Source organism: Sminthopsis crassicaudata, chromosome 1 (genome assembly GCF_048593235.1).
Source record: "Sminthopsis crassicaudata isolate SCR6 chromosome 1, ASM4859323v1, whole genome shotgun sequence".
NCBI lineage: Eukaryota > Metazoa > Chordata > Mammalia > Dasyuromorphia > Dasyuridae > Sminthopsis > Sminthopsis crassicaudata.
The window spans coordinates 354368472-354393347 of NC_133617.1; the positions used below are offsets into that span (position 1 = coordinate 354368472).

General features: G+C 41.0%; 1 protein-coding gene across 1 annotated transcript in view; it reads right to left on the reverse strand.

Annotated features, from left to right (window-relative positions):
* Positions 1-24876, reverse strand: part of CELF4 (CUGBP Elav-like family member 4) — a 553093-nt gene that overhangs the window by 13282 nt on the left and 514935 nt on the right. Inside the window, 4 exon segments of the mRNA XM_074279239.1 lie at positions 409-580; positions 10940-11083; positions 16811-16891; positions 20870-20932. Coding sequence (XP_074135340.1) covers positions 453-580; positions 10940-11083; positions 16811-16891; positions 20870-20932 — 416 coding nt within the window. The 3' untranslated portion in view covers positions 409-452.

A 24876-nucleotide genomic window follows, 5' to 3' on the forward strand; every position in this document is an offset into this window, starting at 1 on the left:
TTACCCCGACAACTAGAGCCAGGGCCCAGTTTCCCCTTTGGGGTATTGCTTACTCTAAGACGAGGGGCAGATTTCCCTAATTGCCTGGGCTCCTTCTGGCCGGCTCGGCTGCCCCTCTCCCCTTCTCCTTCCTGACTTCCCAAGCCGCCCTCAGCAAGGGAAAGTTCATGTTCGGTCCTGCCACCTCGCGCCCAGTGGCACGCGGGGTGGAGGAGGCTGCAGCACAGGACGGCATGGGAGGACCAGGGTCGGCGGGTCCCGGGAAAGCTACGAGGTAGGTCCGGAGGAGCAGACAGCGGCGGGCAGCGGCGGGTCCGAGCGGTCGGGCTCCGCCCCCTCTCGACCTTTCCCTCCTCCGCGGTCTGGCCCCAGACCCGCGGTCCCGCGTCCACTCCCCGCCCCAGTTACCTGTGCGAGTCCTGGTTTCCCCCGGGGGACGCTCCCGCCGGCGCTCAGTAGGGGCGATTGGCGTCTTTCGGCCGCTTGAGCTGCACCTTGAGCCGTTTCATGCCGATCTGGAAGCCGTTCATGGCCTGAATGGCCGTCTGCGCGCTGGCCGGGTTGTCGAAGCTCACGAAGCCTGCGGGGACACGGGGAGACCGAGGGCCGGGGTTTCCACGGGGCCGCCTCAGGGCCGTCCACGCCGCCGTCCGCGACTCCACCCGGGGTGGGGGGAAACACTGGGGGCCGGAGGGGGAGGGCAGGGGAGGAAGGAAGGAAGGGACGGGGAGAGGCGTCGATGAGGTGGCTGGGAGGGAATTCCGCGGCAGCTCCCCCCCACCCCCCTCCCTGGGGATGCAGCCCCACAGAGGTGCCGTCATCCAGCGTGTGTGATGGAGACAGCCCTGGATTGGGAGTCAGAAGACCTGGGTAAGAATCCCGACTCTGCTACTTACTACCTGTGTGACCTGGGGCAAGTCACTTCACCTCTCTGGGTCTCAGTTTCCTCATCTGTAAAATGGGGATGGGTGGTGGGTTGGATTAGATGGCCTCTAAGGTCCCTTTCCACTCTCTGATCCCACGGTCCTACGTCTTCTCCCATGAGACCGGAGGCTTCCTGGAGACCGAGCCGGCTCCCCTCACGTCAGCGTGTGCTGGGTGGGATGGGGGCTGGGAGCGTCCTTTTATAGACGGCTCCGCGAGAATCTCCGGCAGGTCTTTCCAGGAAGCCTCCTGCCCGCACTTGGTCCTTTACTTCATCCCTCTCCTCCCCGCCTCCCCAAATTCTCGGGACCCGATCCCACCGCCTGCCTGTCTTTTCCCGAAGAACCTACATTTCTCAGTTCAAAAACCCTGAGGGCCTGAGCCTCCCTCCCAGAATTCGGAGCACGCCCCATCCAGCCCTCTCCCTTGCGGATCCGAGAGTCCGCCGGGAACAGCCACACCTCATCTCGGCCTCTGAAGGTGCCTCCGAGACCATCTAGTGCAACCCAATACTGAGCAAGAATTCCCTTTAAATCCTACCCCCAAAGTGGCCACCTTCCGGCCTTCCCGCTCCCCTTCCCGATCCCTGCGGAAGAGCTTCCAAAGTCATAAAGTCATGGGATTTAGAGAGGGAGAGGGAAGCCAAGATTTCAGCTCGTCCACTCCCTACTCCACCATTTTACAAATGAGGAAACTGAGGCCCAGAGAAATAAAGGGATTTACCCAAGGTCATACAAGTAGTAAGTAGCAGAGCCAGGATTGGAACCTAGATCCTCTGACCTCAGCCTCCTTTTCATTGGAGGAAGTTTGGGCTCAGACACCGGGGCTGGCCTTCCTTTGAAGCAGAACCAGCAGCCGCCTGGTGGCGTGTCGTGAGCCAGGCCACAAATTCTTTCTATATGAAACCCGCTCTCCTCTCCCATTGCCTGCGGCTCCACGTTACTGCTTCATTTCTTTGGGTGAGCAAGACCTGCTCCAAGACTCTCTACTGAAATGCAACTCCTCCCCCACCCGTACCAAGAGGAACACATTTAATTCATAATAGCTAAGCCTGAGAGTACTGGGGACCTAATAAAATAGGGGTGGAGGCAGGCGGAAGAGGAAAGAGCACAGAGGGCCATTGTAAGCCACAAGACAAACTTTATCAAATACAGTTTTGACAAACTCTGTAGCCCAGACCTCTTCGTTACACTATATCTGTGTCTCCTTGCAGGAGGTCAAGGTCTCCCGAGACCCCTAGCACCCTTCCTAGAGGATGTTGTGACCTCGGGGCTTCCCTCAATCCAAGAAACCACTGTCTCTGGTCCAGAAAAAGGATTTTGGGGAAACTTGAAGCTTCAATTCCTCTTAGCATTTTGTGGGTAGGATACCTCCTGACCAGGCACCCCTTTGGCAGACTGTTCACCGGCAATTAGCATTCTCTTCCCTCCCCTTCTCCCAGCTGGTGTAATCAAGAGGAGAAAGAGCAGAGGCCAGAATGTCGGGAATAGGCTGAAAGTCTGATGAACATGTCTTGATGTGTCAGCTTGCCAAAAATGTTTAAATTATTTTATTTATTAAATTTAAAATTTTTATTTTCCTGAATTATTATGGCAGTATTGGAGAAGAAAAGACATAAAGGGCATGAATTGTGAAAATGTTTAGATTTCTGGTCTATAGGTTAATTGTGACTGAGTCACTGAAGCCTTTTGCTAAATCTGGTTAGTACTATGAAATGAATGACTTGTTAAATTCACAAATCTTTGTCAAACATGGAGCTTTCAACTTACAGAATCAAGGTAGGTCTTCAAATAACCAATTATTTTTGGGTAGAAAAAAGTAAATAGAAGCACAATTCAGGGGGTTTTGTTGTTTACTTTCTGCTGTTTCTCTTGATTTATTTAACTTTCTTGTTACAAACAAATGTATAGATAGATACTGGATTTCAGGCACCAAGAGTATGTACCAGAAGAGCTACTGTTTTCTCTCCATGTAGGCCTTTAATCAATCTATTCTTAATTTGGATGATCATTTTTTGCTCTGCAGTTGCAAAATGTGAGCAGAGGAAAGAAAAAAGAGAAATAATAAAGGGAAGGAGATGCCTAAGATGAAGCAGAGAGAGAGAGAGAGAGAGAGAGAGAGAGAGAGAGAGAGAGAGAGAGAGAGAGAGAGAGAGAGAGAGAGAGAGAGAAAGAGACTGAACTCAGAAAAAGGCAGAGAGAGAAAGACACAAGAGGAGCCATAAATGATGAGGATCAATGTATCTAAATTCAGGAAGAAGATGAAAGAAGAGAGAAAAAAGAGGAGGCAGATGGGCAGATAAGTTTTTGACTTCGTAGGTCTTTGAAAGCCCTGATAAAGGATTTCTAGGGTTTTATGTCCTCAAGAGCCATACATGTCCACCATCAGATAGCATTATGTATTTCTATGAGTATGTCATCTGCAGCAGATAGGCTCCCCAAAATGTGAAAATTGTGGGGGTCATCTCCCCTATTTATAAGTACCATGAATGAAGACTGGAAAGATTTCCTTTTTTCTCTAGTCCTGAATTTCTGAATTTCTGGAAATTCTTTGAGATCCAACCTAAGTCAATAAGCCCAGTATGGGGAATTGCTGAGCCTCTGGGGACACAGCAGGCTATGTTACTTCTCATTTCCTAAGCCTTGGTGGAATAGACCTTGTCCCCATTGGACCTTGACCCTGAATAGTAGGAGGTAGTATAGTCTAATGAACAGCATTCTGGGTAAGGAATGTTGTCACCTGTATCTTCTTTCCAAATTTACCAGCCTATTCACTATTGTGTTCCTCACTATCCACAGGCCCATATACACAAATATGTATATATAGGATATTAGCACTAACATGCATTCCTTTTTTTTTTTTTTTTCCTCAGTTCTCTGGGCGGATGAGATTTCTAACTATATAAGGAGGAGAGAAAAAACAAAAAAACAAACAAAAAAACCAAACAAACAAAAAACCATTTTCAGCCAGTGAGTGATAGCAAAGATACTGTGATCATAGATTTAGAATTGGAAAGGGTTATTAAAGGCCATCTAATGTAACCTCTTTATTTTACAGATGAGAACGCAAGATTCAAAGAAATTAAATAACTTGCCCAATGTCACATTGGTAGCAAATAGCAGAGTCAGGATTCAAACCCAGGTCTCTTGATTCCAAATTCAGTGCTATTGTTAAATTTTTATGCTGCTTTCCATGAAAAAACAAACAAAAAAAACCCCTTTTTTTTAAAAGAAGAAATATTTTTTATACAACATTTTTGAGATGTTTTGGTTTGAACTCTCTTAGCAAATTAAGTTTAAAAATGTTCAATCACAGTGGGCCTTTTACCCAGAGCTTTCTCCCATCCCTATTCCCCCATAGTGAGTTCTTTAGAAATAGCTGGGACAAGTGATGTCCTAGATCTCTAGTAAAAGGGCATCTTAGATACTTGTTGGGGAGCATTTACTCCATAATGAGGGCATTGTCACTGAACAGGGTACATGGAGGAATGTTTCTACCAGGTGGCAAGAAAGTACTAGTTAGTTCTTCCAATGCTTCACAGCTAAAAATATATTGGATTAACTAGTATCAAAGCTGTGAAAAGACTCATTCCTGTTTTCTGATAGAAGCAGAAAAAGCACATTGAAGTAGAAAGAGATGAAGTTTTGTCATGAAGTATAGACTTTGTTTTCAGAAATACTTTTTGTTTCTTTTATACACACACATACACACACACACACACACACACACACACACACAAAACACATTTTATGTTGGGAATGGCAGCTGAGTTAGGAAGACTTGGGTTTAAGCCCTGCCTATAGGACTCTGGGCAAATAATTTAATATCTCTCAACTTCAATTTCTCAACTGTAAAATGGAGATAAAAAAGCTGTGGCACTTACCTCATATAGTCCTTGTCAGGCCTAGACATGGTAATGTATATAAAGTGCTTTTCAAACTTTTAAAACACTATGTGGCAGTTAAGTGGTGAATTTAATGTTATGGTTCTAAAAATTTTTTTTATAATTAACACCGATGTTTTATCTAAACCAGAAGGATCAAATATGCAGACCTTGGGCCCCAAGAGACTCACAACATTCCCCAATGCAGCCCAAACCAGGCTAAAATGTAATTTGGAAATACTTAACCAAGTAAATAAAAATACAATAAAACATAGATTATGTTAATATGTGGTTTTCTGTTAATTTGCAGCCCATATGGATCTTTATATGATGGATACATATGGTTCCATTTTTATTCCACTTATTTATATCACTGGCCTAAACTACTCTACCTTTGCTACCATAATGAAAGACCACTGGTGGCAGCTACCAGAAATGAAAGCAGGGCATGGAGAGCAACTGTGGAAACATGATGGAAACATCTGTCTCCACAAATGTATATATAAATACAATACATGTTTGTGGATGGTTTAATTTATTTGTTTTAATATTCTCTATTGTCACCATTTTAGAAGCAGCGAAGGACCATTGACCAAAGCTTGAGTTTGGGATTAACAGGGTTTGTCTGGGAGCTCTGGACTGAAGGAAGAGTTGAATATGTAAATTTGGCAATAATCTTCATAGAGATGATAATGAAATCCTTGGGAAATAACTCATAAGACAAATTGGGTGGGGGGGAAGAAGTAGTAAAGAGGGCCTGGAACAGAACCCTGAGGGAATCATTGAGAGAAGAGTGTAAGTTGTGTTTATGATCCAGCCACAGAGACCAGAATCAGGAGAGGCCATGATAGGAAGGAAAACAGAGAGTAATGTCACAAAAATTCAAGGGCAAGAAGGTACCTAACAAAAGAGGTAGATGACAATGTCAAATGCTGAAGAGAAGTAAAGAAGGATAAAGACTGAGAAAGCCCATTGGATTTAACAATTGAAAAGTTGTGAATAGCTTTGGAAAATAATTTCAATCCACTTGTGGGATGAGAAGCCAGATTTCTTGGGATTGGGGATTTAGTGGGAGGTGAGGAAATGGGGGCAACCTGTGATGATATTTCAGAATTTAATTACAAAAGGGAAAAGATATAAGATGGTACCGCTTGAGGGGATGGCATGGTTCAAATCAAAGTTTTGTTTTCGTTCTTTTAGATAAGGGGAGACCTGGAGATGATAGACAGCCACAATGTTCCTCTGTCCTCCTCCCTTTTTTTTTTTTTTCTCTCTATGCTTTCTCCCCTTAGCAATTTCATCCAGTGACAATGTTCATCTTATGCAAATATTCCAAAATATTTGTCTTCATTCTTGACTTCTCCCTGACTTCTACTTCTGGAACCTCAGACTCAACCCATCATCTTTTTCTTCCTAAATCCCCCACTCCCAATTGCCCTCTTTTTAAAGCATCTTTTATTTATCCAAATTGGTAAACTTTGAGTTGTTCCCAACTCTTTCTTTTCTTTTTCCTCTTACATCTAATCATCCTACATCCTACATTCAAATAGTTTTCCATTCCCACCAATTCTACCTCTGTAATTTAGAACCTCACCATTTCTTGCCTTGACTATCTTTTTTTTTTTTTTTTTTTTTTTTGAGGCAGTCAGATGGCACAGCAGATAGAGCACTGGCTTATCCAAATCCAGCCTCAGAATTTGCTAATTGTGTGACCCTTACTGTTTGCCTCAGTTTTTTCAACTGTAAAACAGGAATAATAATATTAGCATCTCCTTTGCAAAGTTATTGTGAGGGTCAAATTAGATCATATTGGTAAAGCTCTTGGCACAGTGTCTGGCACATAGTAGATGCTTAATAAATGTTTGCTTCCTTTTCATTCTATCTATTTCCTTCCTTATCAAATCAGTTCCCATGGGTTCAATTATCTTCATATAGATTACTCTCAGATATATATTCCCCTGTGTCTTTGCCTTTGCCAAGGATGTCCTTCATCCCTGAAATTCTTTTCCTCTTCATCTTTGCCTCTTGACATCTCTTGCTTCTTTTATAAATGCTTCTAAAATATTACCTTATCTAGGAAGGCTTCCTGGTTCCCCCGCCACTTGAGCCTTCTCTAGCTTCCTATTTTGTTTTTCATAGTCTGATTCTAGTCTATTTACCATATTTATTTCATATTCTTCTTCTCCTCACACTTTATTTTTCAACTAAATGGAGCTATTTGCTATTCCATTAAGTTGGTATACAATCTCCCACCTCCATGCCTTTGTGTAGACTCTCCTCTATTCCCAGAATGAACTCCCTCCTCACAGCCCCTTCTTGGAATCCCTTTAAGGCTCAGCTCATGTGCCACCTCATTCACATTAATGCTTGTTAATGCTCTTTCTCACTACCTATGTGATCTTTGGATGGCGTTTGTTTCTTCATCTAAAATGAGGATGTTGGAGTCAGTGACCTCTGAGGTCCCTTCTGGTTCTAGAACTGTGATCTTATAGTCCTATGATCTTATGGATACTTTCAGGATGTGCCAGAGCTAAGTAGAACTGCCTTGAAAGGACCACTTGTTAAGTTTTCAGTAGGAGCATTTATATCTCAGAAATCAGTAAACACTGCAAATCAGATCTTGATTTATGATTTTGCTGATTGTCTTACATCACTTAACAAAGTAATGGAAGAAATGGCAAAAATGAAGATTAGACTTAGAAGTGAGTCTTGTGTACATTGCCCCTTTCCAGAGAGCTAGTTGTTAAAACATTTTTCTGTGAAATACTTTTTCTGCTTTTATGTTGTTCCCTTCCCCATAGAATATGAGTTCCTTGAGGGCAGAAAGTGGTCTTCCTTTTGTTTTTATATCCCCAGCATCTAGCATAGAGTCTTGTACACGCATAGTAAGTACTAAATAAATTTTAGTTTCTACTTTTAAAAATGGTTGATGACCTACCCTCCCCCCCAAAGTTTTTATGTGGATTTTACCTCTTGATATTTACCATATTAGAAATTAGTATTATTAGGAAAATAATTTATTACCTCAGAGCCCTCAAAAGAGTCTCAGTGTCCTGTGTCCTCCACCTATGAAGCCAGATATTCTTGGACCATACTTGAAAACCAGTGAACCAGATATATTAGTTTCCTAAATTATTATTATTTATTATTATTATTATATATTAAATAAATATATTAATTTCCTGCTTCCATGCCCCCTCTACTCTAGTTTACATTTTACTTCTATGCAAAAGTAATCTTCCTAATTCATAGGTATAAATTAGTCACTTCCCTGCTCTATAAGACGGAAAAGGAGAAGGAGAATATCAAGCTTGCCTTCTGACTTAAACTTAAATCTCAAGCTGACATTTAAGGCTCTGTGTGGACTGAGATCAGCCAGAAATACTGGGGTTCAGTGTAAGCATATTTGGTGAATTTGGAGTCAGAAGTCAAATCATCCTCCACTAATTACTAGCTGAGTAATCACAGGCAAGTTACTTAACCTTTAAGCCTCAGTTTCCTTTTCTCTAAAACTGAGATAATACCTATGACACCTACCTTGTATAGTTCTGAAGGTCAAATGAGATAATGTACATAAAGCACTTTGCAAACCTTAAAGCATTATATGTAAATATAAATTGTTATTATTAAACATACTTATTTCACATGACTCCCCCCCCCCTTTGCATACATATGCTACCCTGTAATCAAAGTGAGCTACTCACTGTTCCAAGATCTTGTCCTGCTGTCTCGTGCCTCTGTGCATCCCTCATGCCTGGAACCGAGTCCCTGCTTCTCATCTCCACTTACAGATATCATTTCCCTTCTTCAACAACCCGGCTCAGGTTTTCCTTCTTCCATGAGACCCTTCCTGATCCCCCCCTCACCCCATCCCACCCTACCAGGAGATCCAGGAAGTGATCCCTCTCTCCTTGAATCTCCTGAACCATTTATTTGACTTTCCCTAAATATGGCATCATCTTTAAAGTTGTATTATAGAGATTTATGTCTTTTTCTCCCTCCCCAACTAAATTTTAAACTCCTTGAAGGCATCTTTGGATTGCATAGTAGGCACTTAATACACGTTTGCCAAACCAAATTGAATACAGAGATACATGTACACACAAACTTACACAGGAATAACTCATGGGCACAGATTTGCACAGACAGAGACACACAATTCCGCTATACTCACATGCTGTTGTTTGGGCTCTTAGTCTACAACTCCATTATCCCTCTATCTGCCCACACACCTCCTGTCCCTCTGGAAAGCTGAGAAAGGACCCAACTCAAAGTTTCTGAAATAGCTGGGGAGACTTTCTACCTGCATCTTCTTTACCCCACCCAGTCTCAGAATCCAGCCTTTGGGGAATAGATCATAATACCTAGATATCTGGATGCCTCTGATTGATACTGGGTGTGCAATGTCTCTGAAGTGGGAAGAGGCTGGAAAGCTGATTGTGTCACTGCATTCAGCCTCAACTGTACTGAGAAAGCCAGAGTCCCCAGAATGGGACAGGCCCTCCTGACCTGGAGGTCTGACCTCACAGTATTTAAGGCGGCAGCCAGGACAGGGTACTTCTTCAGAGATTTATGCTAGAAAAGAGTGAGCTGGTAGAGATGGAGGGAGCATAGCTAAGGGAGAGAGAAAGGGAGAAGATGGGAAGAGGACAGAAGGGATGAATGCAGGGGAAATTAAAGAGGGAGATGTAGAGAGCTCCTAGCTTCTCTGACTTGTCTTTCCCTGCCAATCCGTGATGTACACTGCTTTCACTACCCTGAAAAGAGCAATTCAAATGCTTCCCTTGCATTTACTAAATTTAAAGTCCTAATTCTGGCATTGAAGGCCCTTGACAATCTTGATTCCTTACTTTCTCTACCCCTTCTCCCCACCATGCCCCCTCAGCTCCAGCCTCCTTTCTACCTCTGAACTCTCCTCTCCTCTTGGAATGTCCTGCTTGTGTTCCACTTCCTCTTTGAAGCCTTCCTCAACAATGCAGATCTGACAAATTACTCCCTCTAAAATCCTGTGGCACTTACATTCTGTCACACAACTCAGCATTTAACCCTGCACTGCCTTAGGGCTGCTCACTGTTATTTCATGGCGTGTCCTTGTCCCATCAGGGACAAGACTGTGAGCTCCTCAAGGCAAGGACTTATGTCAACTTCTCCTGTGTCCTCCACAGTTCCTAGCTCAGGGCTAGGAGCACAGTGGGGATCAGTAAATACTAGTTGATCAATTGAGAGAGAAGAAAGGGGAAATTAGAGAGAAAAGGAGAAAGAATCTGAAGGGATGTGAGTAAGAAAGAGAAAAGGGAAGGTTGATGGTAGAAGGGGGGAAAAGGGGTGTCAGTGAGTGATAGGGAAAGGTAAGATGGGAGCTGAGGATGCACAAAGTGTCATCAGTGGGGAAGAAGAGACTTGGGTCCCTGGGGACTAGCAAGGCAGGAGATTGAAGAAGCAGGAGGCAGATAGACACCAATATTGGGTGGGCTACATCACTATAATCATGGACATTCCCTAGCTCCCATAGACAAGAGAGCTCAGATGGAGAGCACACCTCCTTCTAAAAATCACTCTTAAAAATCAAGAAGGGGGAAGGCCTTGGGAACCTGGAGCCACTTGGCACTTTTTTTCCCTACCCTTCTTCCTCAAAGGAGAGTCTAAAAGAGTAGATGTTCTCAGATAAGACCTGGCACCAGAATTGCTGTCTGTCATCTTCTGTGTAGTGTGACTCCAGTACCCATTTTCTCTATCCTACATTCACCATAGTATCTCTGCCTCCCTCCTAACAACCTCCTGGCCTTGGACCATCCCTCAGCCTCCTTCCAGGGGGCTTGGCAGGGGATGGTCAAAGAAGTAAGGAGGGGTCCTAACAGACCCCCTTAGCAGTGGCAATGTATCCAATTCTCAGAATGGGACTGAGAGGGTGTAGAGTAGGTGCAGAAAGCTCAGAAGAAAGAAGATCCAGAGAAAGAAACTGAGATGGGGAAAGGAGAGACTGGGGGCCGTAGAATCAGAGAAAGAGTGTTGGGAAAGGGAGAGGAAGGGAGGAGAAAAAGGAGGCAGATAAAAAGCAGTTTGCAAATGGTAACTTGTTGCGAGCAATGCCCTTTCCTAGGTGAATCTAATTGGTTTGTTATCTTTACCCACCAAAGCATTTACTTTGGTTAGTCGCCCGATCCACAAACACTTTCGAGGAGATGACATTACCGAAAGGGAGGAACATCTGCATCAGCTCAGCATCCCCAAACTCCTGGGGCAGATGGTAGATGAACAGGTTACAGCCCTCTGGCCCTGTGGTTGAGGAAGGAGAGGACAAGGGAGAGAGAGAAAGAGAGAAAGCAAGAAAGAGACAGAGAGAGAGAGAAAGCAAGAGACAGAGAGAGAGAGAGAAAGCAAGAGAGAGACAGAAGAGAGAGAGAGAGAGAGAGAGAGAGAGAGAGAGAGAGAGAGAGAGAGAGAACAAAGAGAGAGAGAACAGAGAGAGAGACATGGAGACCGTAAGAGAAACAAAGAGACAGAGAAACAAGAAGAGCCAGAGAAAGACAGAGTCAGAGACACAAAGAGAGACAAACAAAAAAAGACACAGAGACACATAGGGACAGAGAGATAGAGAGACAGTCAGAGACAGACAGAGATAGAAGAGACATGAGCAGTCTTCCAGCTTCACCAGGGGTAGTGGGGTGTGGGGGGGAAAGTTTGGGAGATAGAGAATAGCTCATCCAAGATTAATATTTCAATGAGTTGGTTTGGATTAGAACAATGAAGACCAGCTTGTGGGCAGAAAGAGCACTAGATTAGGGGTCAGGATATTTGTGATGCTGCAGAAGCATTTCATCTTTCAGTGCTCTAGATTTCCTCATCTGAAAAATGGGAATAATAATTTTGTGGTCCTCACTTTCACAGAATCAGATGAAATAAGAGATAGGAAGCATAGGAAACTCTAGGCCAATGTAGGTTTTGTCATTTTTAGATTTTGGTGACCATATCCATTATAAAGCTTCAAAAATGAATATAGGTGGTTACCAGATACAGGAGGGAATTGATACCCTGCCTGAAGACAGTGGGGTTACCCCAATATTGACTTCTATCCATACTATCTTCTAGGACCCTCAGGCTAAAGAGGATCACCCAGATATTCCACATACGCCTGTGCCTATACTGTTTCAAAAGGACCACACATCTTGTTCTTAGAGTCTTTTGGGAAAGGTATTTTATAACCTCCCTTTATAACTCCTATATACTTCATGATGATTTCTACTTCTCTGTCTTTCTCATGACCTGCCTTCCACCTGGAATGCCTTCTTCCTCACCACTCACCACTTCCCCTCTTATCTAAATCTTAATCATCTTTCAAGCTTCATCTTGAATTCTGCAGCCTTTCCCATATACCCTAGCCACCCCCCCTCAAAATCAAGCCCTCTTTCACCCCATGGCAGCCAAAAATGCTCATGTTTTAGGGGGGCAACCAGGCCTATGATTTCATAAAGTTAGTAAGTTCCTAGTGGAGGGAATATCTCAACCAATACAAATCAGCAACTGCTCTGCAATTTATGGTGTTAGAGATCTTTCTGGGGCACACAAAGGTTAAATGAATTGCCTAGGATCACAGATTCAGTATGCTTCAGCTTTTTCTAGCTCCTAGGTCAGCTCTCTACCCATTACACCAGAGGAATCAAGCCCATGGGTCAAGACATGGGAGTGTAGTCTGAACCAGATTAAAATGTAATTGGGAAATATTTAACAAAAATAAAAAAAAAAATACAATGAAACATAGATAGCGGCACATTTTAAAACTAAGTCAATATATGGCCCACAGGGATCCTTATGTACAGATTAGTGGCCCCCATTTCTATTTGATTCTGATACCTATACATTACATCACACTGCCTTAGGCATTTGCCCCTGTATTAAATTGTCTCTGACTGCTGTGCTTTGTAGCTCCTGTTATCTGCTTTTAATGATTTTCCTGGCTCCTCCCTTGCTATCAGGCTGTCAGCAATCACTTCATGTGTACCATATTCTAACAGCCCCCAGACCTATTCTAAGGTGCTTTTTCCAAACCTGCTATAAAACAAGGGAGTTAGAGTTGTTTGTAAAGTAAGCCTAAATCTGAGTAGCAATAGCCTGAGACGGGTGCCTACAAAAAAAAAAAAAATGGAATAACCTTTAGTCATAGACTCATAGGTTTCATGGATCTAGGGGGCTCCATTCCAGTGCCATTCAGGTAAGATTTCATGGTTAAGTTCTTATCATAATATATGATAATCCAGGGAAATGGGGCTGATGTTGGAATGGATCTGTTCCCTAATATTATTTTTCAGGTGAGTTACTATATACATGTAAGACATACAGGGCTGGCTTTCTGACAGCACCAGGTGAGGAAACACCTTACTTTCCTCTGGAAATGGGAATAATTTGTATTTCAATAAGATTGTGGATTTTCAGAGGCCCCTGATGGTACAAAACAAAGAAACATTTTGTATGTGTTTATAGAAATCCCTCATTACTTCATGTGCCCATTGTGTCTAGTGTTGTTGTATATCACACTAAGGACTTCAGCCTGGTCTTTCATGCACAAAAACCTGTTTAGCCCCATCTTCCCCAATTCTTGTCCCCTACCCTTTTAAAATGAATCCTATGCTCTAGCTCTACTGATCTTCTCTTGGTTTCATGAGGCTTCCTAGGGTTTTCTTGTTGCTCCTTGCCTTTGCTCTCATTGCCAGTGGAGTAGAATGGGGAAAGCACTAGATTTCTAGTCAGTGAACTTGGATTGGAGTCATAGGCTCTGTCACGTACAACCTGTATGACTTGGACTAAATATCCCTGGACTTCAGGTTTCCAGTCTGTAAAATGAAGGAGTTGGAATAGGTGATCTCTAAAGTCCCTTCCAGGTCAAAATCCATAGACCAATGAATATCTTTCCTTCTATTTCTGCCTATCAAAGTTCTGTCTATCCATCAGGCATCAATTAGTTCAGAGGCCACTTTAAATGAAATAATTTCTCTGCCCTCTGGACTCCCAATGCACTCTGTATTTTTCCTATGACACTTTTCACATTCTACTTTAGATCATATGTATTGTTGTATTTGAATTAGTTAGAGGCAGTATATTATGGTTAGGATTCTAGGTATAGAAGCAGAAAGACTTGGAATAAAATCTCACCTCTGATATCTACTAGCCACATCATCTTGGACAAGTTACTTAATATCCACATGCCTCAGACAAATACCTAGGGCTTAACTACAAGGAAAGGAATCCAGATACAGCCTTCCCTATACTAATAAATCATTTATTCCATACTTACTGTTTGTCTGGTACTATACTAAATGCAGAAGATACATATGTGTGTGCATGTCCATGTGTGTGGGGTGGGGGGGGGGGATGTGAGTATGTGTATGTGTGTAGAAAGACAGTGCTTGCCCCTAAGAAGCTTATATTCTGAGAAGGGAAGAGAATACCTACAAAGGGAGTGGTGTCCAGGGAAAAGTATTTTGACAGTATTTTTTCTATTTAGGGTTCTTTTATGCTTGGGTTTTCCCCTTCCTAAGCTATATATTACCTTAGAGCTATCCTTTTTTATATCACAGGAGAAAAATTTCGATTTCCCCACTACCTGCAACTCTTAGGAAATTACTGAGTGCACTGAGAAGTTTGTGACCTCCCCAAGATTGGATAGTCAGTATGATTGAGCAAGACCTGAATTGAGATTTTCATGCTACACTGCCTCCCATAAGGAAATATTGGGGTTTAAAATAACGAGCAAATGGGGAAAATTACAATATTAGAAAACTCTTCAAAGTTTACTCAAGGATTCCATGAAAATACAGAGAGAGCTAGATCTAGAGCTTCCTTTTCATTCCCTAATGGAATTTACCCTCCTTTCTTGTAGTTCTTAGAATAAGCCTACCTAAACCATAAGGCTATTTTAAAAAATAAAATAAAATTCATGTTTTTATAATGTTTGATGATACTTAAAAATACTTTCCTCATGAGATAAGAAGTTTAGATATAACTATTTCTATTAAACAAATTGACAGAGGAAAAATGATTGTTTTCAAGGTCAAGTGGTTAGAAGGTGTCAAAGCTAGGGCTGAAGCTCAGGTATCTTGACAAATCCAGGGCCCTTTTATTATCCAATTTTGGTCTCAGTTCATTGAGGGGAAGATAGTTCATATTTAGATAAGAGAATCTGAAGGAACTGGAACCCTCTTGGGACCAGGCAAGAGTCTTGAGATATAGGGAGAAAGAAACAGAATGTAAATGATGGTCTGACAACTTTAGGGTGTCAGCCAGTGAAACAGCAAGTAAGACAGTGAATAAAGGAAGAAAACCTCAAAGGGAATTAGCTCTAGCTGGCCTTCTTTCTGCCTGGACTTTCTGCCTAGTTTTCTCGTGGATTGATGATGACAGTAGAGATGAATTCTGTTCATACTGTATCATCTGAAAATGAATTTTAAAGTGTTTCCTCCTTTTATTCATCTTTGAATTGTTCCTGGCACTGAAAATGGTTGATGTTCACTATTTCCTGAATCCAATATGCTTACCAGTTCTTTCTATGGGAGACTCTTGCTATCACTGGAGACCCTCACTGCTATTCAATAAACCACACCAGAATGTGAACTGGTTGTAACTATCACCAGGTCTTGTGGCTGTCCATGATTGATCCTGCTTCCCTCCCTCCTAATCTCTTCCTTGTATAGATTACTCATCAACCTGAGCTAACTTTTTCATTTGCTCTCTAAATTCTACCTGTCCTTCAAAAGCCCAGAGCAGTTCTTAGATGAAATTTCCCAAATGCCTTTATTATTAATTCCAAAAGCACTATACAGTCTACCATTCATTCACAAGATCAAAGATTGAGTACAGGAAGGGGACTTAGAGGCCATCTAGTCTGACCCTCATCATTTTATAGATGAGAAAACTGAGAGTCAAAGAGGTTAGATGACTTCCTAAGATCATACAGGTAGTAAATGTCAGGATTTGAACCCAGGCACGCTGACTTCATATTCAACATTGTTTCCATGGTACCACCTTCTTCAATGTTATATCATTTCCCCATTGCACCATAAGTTCCCTGGGGGTGAGCCATGTCTCTTCCATTGGACTAAGGACACCCCAAGAATGTGAACCATATCTCCTTGTTGTGAAAGCTCAGTAAACCTTTGTTTAAATCTAATTGATTTTCTGTTTGAATATTAGTTTTCAATGGTTTGTTCTGTTGGAAAATACTTGTTACATTTAGTTGTGTCAGAGACAACTTATTAAAGTGGCTGGTTGCTAAGGTAATCATTGAATGCAAATTCCCTGTAGTAGCTAACAACTAGGTTCCCTTTGGGAAGAGGAAAAGTCTTCTTTCACTTGAGAGTGGAAAATGATAGCTTTTGACTGGAAAAGGAAGTCATGGAATTCCATATTTTTGTGCATTGACACATCACTCGAGTTACTTTAAGTATAGTTGTGATTTGCTTGCTGCCCGTGGAAAAGAGTAAAATGGAAAAGTGGCTTCTTTTAACCACTTTGAGATAGTACCTTAGGCACACTGAAGGGAAGACAAGGACCTTTGAAGGGAAGATACTGCCTTTGTCCCAGTTCTATATATCTATCTCTTCTCCAAAGTAGGAAGAAAATTTAGGTGGCTGGTTTGGTGATAGGAATTGAAGGAGCAAAACTGAAAGGCAAATTGAAAGTTGGCTCCCACTACAGCCACAGAAACCATGACATGAACAGAATAATTTCAAGGACATATCATCCACTCTCCTATCTCCAGGCTCATCTGCTTTCAGAAACAATCAGGCAAGAGACTACATATCTGTACAGAAAAAATGATACCTGTATCATAGGAAAACTCAGCCCTCTTTTCTTTTCCCCCAATAGACAATGGAGTTGATGACAACTTTCAAACTCAGGACAGTTGGAGCCAGTGATCTTAGTTAGAGGGTTTGTGCTTGGGGAGGGATAGTAGAGGGAGGTAGGGTGGTTCTGGGACTGGGATCCAGGTATCTTAGTTCCCAGACTTACCTTCTCTCTGTTGCTGTGGGATCATTGGAGGCGGCTGAGGGAACGCTTGGCTTATCTGACCATAGGCAGCAGGGTAAGCGGCTGTTGGAGGAAGAAACGAGAGGGAGATCAGAATGAGAGAGGGTGACAGAGACTAGGAGAAAGAAACAGAATGAGAGACAGAGAAATACTTCAGAATCAGGTAGCAAAATCAAACAAGCCAAAATATGCTTTTCAGCTCAGTCAGTCATTAGAGATAAAGCTAACTTTTGATTATCTGCATCAATGGAGAGAAGCAGCAGTAGAGAAAATCATTGGATAAAGCCAAACAATAAAGAATTCAAAACAATGTCTCATTCAAAATGACAGATAATCCAAAATAAGAGATAATCCAAAACAGTGGGTTATCCTCAAGCAAGGGATAACCTCAGACCATTTATAATGCATGATGTAATGTTTTCTCTTTGAAGATTTATTTTTTTTCTGATCAGGTTGTCAACAGGCTGACATTGTCATGAATTATTTGATGGCTTTTGTGAAAATGATATTGTTGAAAAAGTAGTAAAAGGTGAAGGGGAAGAGCCATCCTTTAGATAAATATAGGCTGTGGATAATCAACAAAATACATGTCCTATTAGTGTAGAGAACTGAGAAATCACAGTACATTATTGTCATCTTTTGACGAAGACTGAGGTGTTTGACTTCCCTGTTCTGGGAGATGGCAGTTGTAATAGCCAGTCAGGACCAGGAAAAAGGGGCTGGAAGGCTCAAGGGAAGAGGCTCCTAGTTTTTCTTTTGGGCTCTAGAGTGTAGAAACAGTGCTAAAAATAAGTTTTCCCTTTAATATAGGAAATGAAGAAATGAGTCCAAGTACTCCATAATTTCTCTCTGCCTGGTGCTGTATCTGGTATTGCCATGGATTATTCCAGATTAACTAGCCTGCATCTTCCTTGGTCATTTGTCAAGGAGTGGAGCCTAGTTTGAGTAGGGAGGCTAGGCAGGTTAGTGTGTAACATCTAGACCTAAGAACAAGAGAACGAAGAAAAAGGTTTGAGATAGGGAAAATACCTTTTTCATACCCCTGGATCCCAGAACTGCAAAGACATTTGTCACTTGAAGAAATTCTCCTGACCTCCCCTTCTCCTCCTCTCTTTGTCTCTCTTCCTGCTCTCTTTCCTTTGGTCTTTTTCTCTTTCACTCTCCTTTTTCTTTTTTTCTCCCCTTTTCTCTCTTTCTCTTTCTTTGTTTTTCTATTTCCTTCATCTCTCACAGGTTTTTTGTCTCACTATTTTCTATGCTCTGCATGCCTTCTCTGTTTCCTATCATATTCTGCTTCTTACTCTTGCTCTCTCCTTCTCTCTGTCATTATTTTGTCTTTTCTCAACTCATTCTTTCCTTTTATTGTCACTCTGCCTTGACTTCATTTCCCTCTTCTGTTCTTCATTCTGTCCTGTTTCTTTCTACCTCTGCCTCCTTTTTTCTTCAATCTCTTCCTCTCTTATCTCCCCTTCTCTGATTTTTCTTTTCCATGTCATATCTCTCTCCTTCCTCTTCTTCTTGAACTCTCCCTCCTCATATTCCTTTTTCTCTTCCTACTCTCCTTCCTTTCTCCCTTCCTCTTTTTCTCTCTCCCCCTCCTCCCCTTCCTCTTTTCTCTTTTCCAATTCTCCCTATATTTTTTCCCTGACTTCCTCTGTCTCTATCTCTGTCTTCATGTTGTTAGCTACTTAGATGAAAGAGAAAACTTTAGCAAGGAACACTGGCCTTAATAGGACTACTCAAATCAACAATGTATGTTTTGGTCCCTTACTCTTGTGCCTTCTTCTTTTTATTTCTCTATACCACCACCACCCTCCCCTATTAGGCAGAAAAGTACCTGAAATCTTCTGGGAAATGAGAGTACTTTTCACTCCCAGGAGAAGATTTCCTTTAAAAAGTGGACCTTAGAGAGGACAATACCTAAGCTAAAGGGATGAAACTACAATGGGGTGGAGGGGAAGGGGAGGATATGGCAAGCTTCTAGAAGAAATACTTTGCACACCAGGGCTTTCTAATATCACATCACACACTGCAGGTGTTTACCTCCTGATTCTCAGTCTTAGGTTCATTGATACCATTAATGCAGTGTGCACAGTAATAGGAAAGCTTATACCATGGGGCCCCTGCTGGCCTGAATGGTGACTGCTTCTTTAAGACTACTGTTTCAGAAAATCTTAATTAGCTATGCTTCCCTTCACTCCCTATTCTCCTGTCATCTCCTCCACAATCTCAGCCACTTCCTGGGTGTCCTTTGTCTTCATTTCTCAATCCCTCCAGTTCTAATTCCTAAAACAGAATCAAATCAACTCTACCAGTCTTCTCCTTCTGTGGATACTTCTTTAGGAGTGTTGAATTTCACTGAAATGGAAACTCCTGCTTATCAATACTTGTAAGCCTAATACCTAACATGATATCACATGGTGAGCACTTCCCATTCACCTAAAGGACTATATTAATATGAGTTATTAGTTACATGCGGGCTTAATGAGTTAAACACTCCCCTAATCTAGATAACTCAAATACCAATACTGTTTTTTTTATCTTCTCTGTGACTTATCACATATCTTGCCCCCCAAGAACCTGTCTGCTCATCAGTGTGAACTCATAAAAAGCAAATTCTTTGTGCACAAGGGCATTTTGTGTGTGTGTGTGTGTGTGTGTGTGTGTGTGTGTGTGTATGTGTGTGTGTGTGTTTTATTAACTTGAACCAGATGGCATTAGGATGGAAAATTAGAATGGAAAATTCCAGAGCCAATAAATAAAATAATAAATAAATTGTTTGAACTTATCTATTCTTTGTATTAGTCGCTATTTTAGAATACCTGACAATTGCTGCATTTTTCAGTGTTTTGGATCATCTACTATTTTGGATTATTTGTGCTGCTTTCCAGTTTGCTAGTGCAGATAATCCAGAATTGACTGGGCCTAGCCTTAAGGGAAAAATGGGTTGAAGTGGTCCCTGCCCAAAGGAATGAAAGACCAGTATGGAGGAGTCAGTGGTCATCAAAGCATTGGAATCAGGCTGTGTTCTTCCCTGTTTTGTTGATTTAATTCTATTCTTTATCAGCCTAGGGCAGCTAGGGACAACCTGGGTTCTGGACAGGGAGTTGGAGGCAGCATGTTCTATTGGGAGGGATGGAGAGGGCTCCAAGAGTGTTGTTTCCCTTACTTGGGTTCACTCTGGCCTCTTACAGCACAAAGTTTGACCCACAGACTATTCTATTTGTTTCCTAATTATTGCATGCACGAATCTTCCTAACTATACTGTAAGCTCCCTGAATCCTCTCCCCTCCTCTTGTGTTCTCCCCTCTCCTCCTTTCCTCTCCTCTTTTCTCCTTTGTACTCCTCCCTCTCCTCTCCCCTCCTCTCTTCTCCTTTTCTCATCTTTCATATCATTTTGCTTTCTTCTCCCCTCCTTTCCTCCTTCCTTCTGTATATTCATATTCAAATACATTCTATCCTGCAATCTTTCGTTTTCTGCCCCACCTCCTCCAAGAAGACTTTTGTGAATGTTGCCACTTACACCTATCTTTCCTTTCCCTAATGTCTTTTCTCAGAACTTTGAGACTGACTCTCACAATCCCACAATTTCATACTTGACCAGATATTGTCCTGTGTATTCTGTATTTGATATCTGTGCTTTATTTCCCCAACTAGGCTACACACTCCCCAAGGGGAAGAATTGTTTCTGCTTCTTTTCTTATGTCTCTCAGGCCGGATCTATAGTGGCATTAGGGAATCACTGCTAGCCTAAGTGGCATTCCCTCTCTCAAACTGGAGTTCACCATGGGTAACTTGGAGAGAAAGAAGTAGGGAGTGACAGTTTCAATCCTTGTCCAAGAGAGCCTCTCCTCTCCATGTCTCATCCTCCATATTTCCTTTCTGCATCCTCATGCCTCCTACCACAGCCTGAAACACTGCAGGGACAGCTAGGATGGTCATTACATTTAAGAGTGATAGACCATGATGAAGGAAAGATTGGAAGATAGAAAGAGGGACTGATGGAAAGTGTTATTGGGAGAAAGCGTCAATACTAACGACCTGCATACTGCTGCACTCCTGCGTAGGCCTGCTGCAGGGGGTCGGCCGCCGTGGGGCTCTGTGCTGGGGGAGAGAGAAAAAAAAGGAAAACAGAAGTCAGTGGCCCCCTATAGCCCCCTGAAGCGTCTCACATTCCCTCAGTTGGTTTCCTAGATTCCCTGAACTCTATACTGTCTCTGGAACTTAAAACAAAACAAAACAAAACAAAAAAAAACAACAACCACTTTTTACTTCTTCTAAAAAATGTCCCCAGTTTGAACTGAGAGTGACCTAGATCTGATAGTGATGCTATATTTCCACACATTTGCCCAACTCCCAAACCCCTTGGTGGCAGAGACAAGATCTGTGTGTTTAGCAATCACTTTTTCTGTCACCCTCTTTCCTCTAGATTATCTCTTCAGCAAGGAATGGGCTAATGACACCCAAGCAATGGGCAGGACATACTGGGTCTGACCACAGACTAAACAGGTTTGCAGAAAAAAATAAACAAGGGTATCCAGAGGAGGTGAATTAGTAGGGTGAGGGATCTGGAAACTACATCATATAAGGATCTGTTATAGAAACTGAAGATGTTTAGTGTGGAAAAGACAGGGTAGAGTTTTATATATAGTTTCTTAAAATTTACAAAGTATTTGACTACATTTTTAGCTTCACAACATCTCTATGAAAAAGGCAATGCAATTATTATTTTCATTTTACAGACAAGGAAACTGAGACTCTTAGAGGTTAAATAATTTATCCTCGGTTATACAGTTCAAGCAATGAGGCCAACTAGATAAAGGACTGGACCTGTGGTCAGAAGGACCTGGAGTCAAATTCTGCTTCTGATATTTACTAATAACAAATCATATAACCTTGGTCAGCTCCCTCATTTGAAAAGCATGGATGATAATAGCATCTAATTTATGGGGCTGTGAGAATGAAATTAAGTAATATGTGTAAACTACTTTGTAACCTCAATGTGCTACACAAATGTGATATTATTACTATTGCTATGAATGAAACTTTTTCTCCAGTGTCTAATCTGTAAAGCAAATAATAATAGAAATATAGTTTCATAGTTCTAGAGCTGGAAGGGGCCTCAGAGGGCAAAAAGTGTCGTTTTCCCTTTCCTCTTCCCTCCCTGGCCATTTTATGGATACAGAAACAGGCTGAGGGAGGTGCAATAACTAACCAAGTCACACATCACAGGGGAGATTGGAAGCCTTGCTCTTTCTTGAAAGTCAATGCTTCCCTACTCCTTCATGATTCCTCTGCCCATCTCAAAGCAGGGTTTCCATGAAGATCAAATGGAATAGACCATACAACACTTTTTAAACTTTTAAGTGTGTGTGTGTGTGTGTGTGTGTGTGTGTGTGTGTGTGTGTGTGTGTGTGTTGTAGGAGTGCTTTATCACTCCCTGATCTCCCTTGGCCTCTTCAGGATTTGTTCCCCTTGTCAACATCCCTCTTAAAATGAGCCCCCTGGAATTTAGGTGCAATGCTAAGGTTGGGGTCTGACCAGGGAAGAAGTTAGGACTAGGCTTCTGAACTATGTTTTGTTAATTCAACTAAAGATCACATTTTCTTTTTAATCATTTAGATAGTATTCACATTTGTATAGGACTTTACAATTTGAAAAGCACTTTCACATACTCTAACTCGGATACTCATCTGGTCGCCTTGTGAGGCAGGAACTTTTGGCATATACACTCATACATATACCCTCATGTGTATTTATATATATGTACAAACATATATGTTAATTATATATTATATCTTTATACTTATTATAATACAATGTTATGCATATTTAAATATTTATTAAGCATCTACTATGTGTCAGGCACTCTGCTCAGTACTTTACAAATATTATCCCCTTTTACCTTTATGATAACTCTGGGAGGGAAATTATTATTATTTAATTTTACAGATGAGGAAACTGAGGTAGACAGAGGTTAAGTAACTTGCCCAGGGTCACACAGCTTGTAAATATCTAAGTTTAGGCTATAAGTCAGGTCTTCCTGTTGCCAGGCCCAAGTGCTCTGTCCTTTGTGCTACCAGCTGCCTTGTAGTCAGCAAAACACACTTGGTTTTTCTTCCTCCACCAAATTACTAAGATTTCCACAACCTGTTCTTTTGCAACTAATTTTCTTTCTTTCCGTTTTTTAATTCTAAATTATACAAACACTCCAAAAAAAGAACATTTTCATATACAAAGTAGAACAGAAAAAATTCAAACTGACTATGATTCCTGTGCATTATCTTTCCATATAATTGCAAGATATGACTTTGTGAAGTTATTTATTGAATCAGCATATACTATTTCTGTGAGGTCCTCTTGATTGATCAACTAAGTATATTATCCAGGAAATTGGATTAGTTTGTCAGGTCTTGTTCCTAAATGAACCTATATTGGTTCTTAGAAATCACTGCTTTTATTTTCTTTTATGTGAAAGCACAAAAATTTTCTAATTGATGCTTTAAACCCAAATGTAGGACTTTACATTTAGGCTTAATTTTATTTCTTTCAGTATATCTTCTAGCCTTTTGAGATTTATGGGGTTTTTAAATTTTTCATCCCTTAAATTAATTCTTTTTCCCAAATTTGTGCCACTTACAAACTTGATTCTTTATCCAAGTAATTGGTTTTTTTGTTTGTTTGTTTGTTTTATTTTGTTTTGTTGTTTTTTGTTTTTGTTTTTGTTTTTTTTAATTGTTGGAACTATAGGAACAAAGATGCTGGGATGAAGCCAAAAGATATTTCTTTCTAGATTGACATTAACATATTAATTAACACTCTGAGTACAAAATTCAAACTGACTATGACTCCTGTGCATTATCTTTCCATATAATTGCAAGATATGACTTTGTGAAGTTATTTATTGAATCAGCATATACTATTTCTGTCTGGTCCTCTTGATTGATCAACTAAGTATATTATCAAGGAAATTGGATTAGTTTGTCAGGTCTTGTTCTTAAATGAACCTATATTGGTTCTTAGAAATCACTGCTTTTCTTTTCTTTTTTTTTTAATTTCCTTTTGAAAATTTGTATATTTTTTTTTTCAAATTACATGCAAAGACAATTTTAAATTTACATTTTAAAAATGTTTGAGTTCCAAATTATCTCCCTTTCTCCTTTACCGTTCCTTCCCTGAGATTTTAAACAATTAGCTATAGATTATACATGTACTTTCTTCTTTTCCAAATATTTTAATAATCCCTTAGAGGAAAGTCTGAGGCTTGGAGAGTTTGAAGTATCTCATTTATTTTGGTGGTACTAAACTTCACATTTAAAGATGATTAATTCTTTTTTGCTGCATGACTTTCTCTTTCTCGCCTTTTCACTTTTCTACTCTAACAGGGAATGGGTTAAAATCCAGCCTCTTTATGGTTTGTGACCCCATGTGGGGTCATGTAACTGAATGTGGGGGTCATGAAATTATGATTTATTATCAGTAAATGTTTGATTTTTATACATATTTTATATACGTATATATTCAAAATCAAGTTAAAATATATCAGGAAAAAAGGGGGTTGCAAGTGGAAAAAGTTTAAGAAGCCCTTTTTTATAGAACATGGCAGATTGCTACAAATGTGGGAGAGGAACACTTCCAAATTGTAATAAAGCAACTCACAGATGTCAGAAGGGGGTAGGGAAATTGATATGTCATTGTGGATAGAGGAGATACAAAGGGAGTAGTCTGTCAGGGAAGGAAAAGAAGAAAAGCCATCTAAATGACTTCCCAATCTAGGATTGGGATTTTGAGAAAGTAAAATGAGAGATTGATGACTGTATGTATATATGCATTTATGTATATACATATGTGGATAGCATAGATAAGGTCATTCTGTGCCTCTACAAAATATCTTTTCTGTGGCAATTACAGAAAGGAAAACTTCTTGGATTATATCAGAGTCAAACACTCAACATACTCATAATTTTGAATCAGAGTTTTAGATTTCTCTGCCTCTTTCTTGGGAGTAACAGTGAAGTAGATTTGGAAGTAGGGAGGAGGGATGGGAA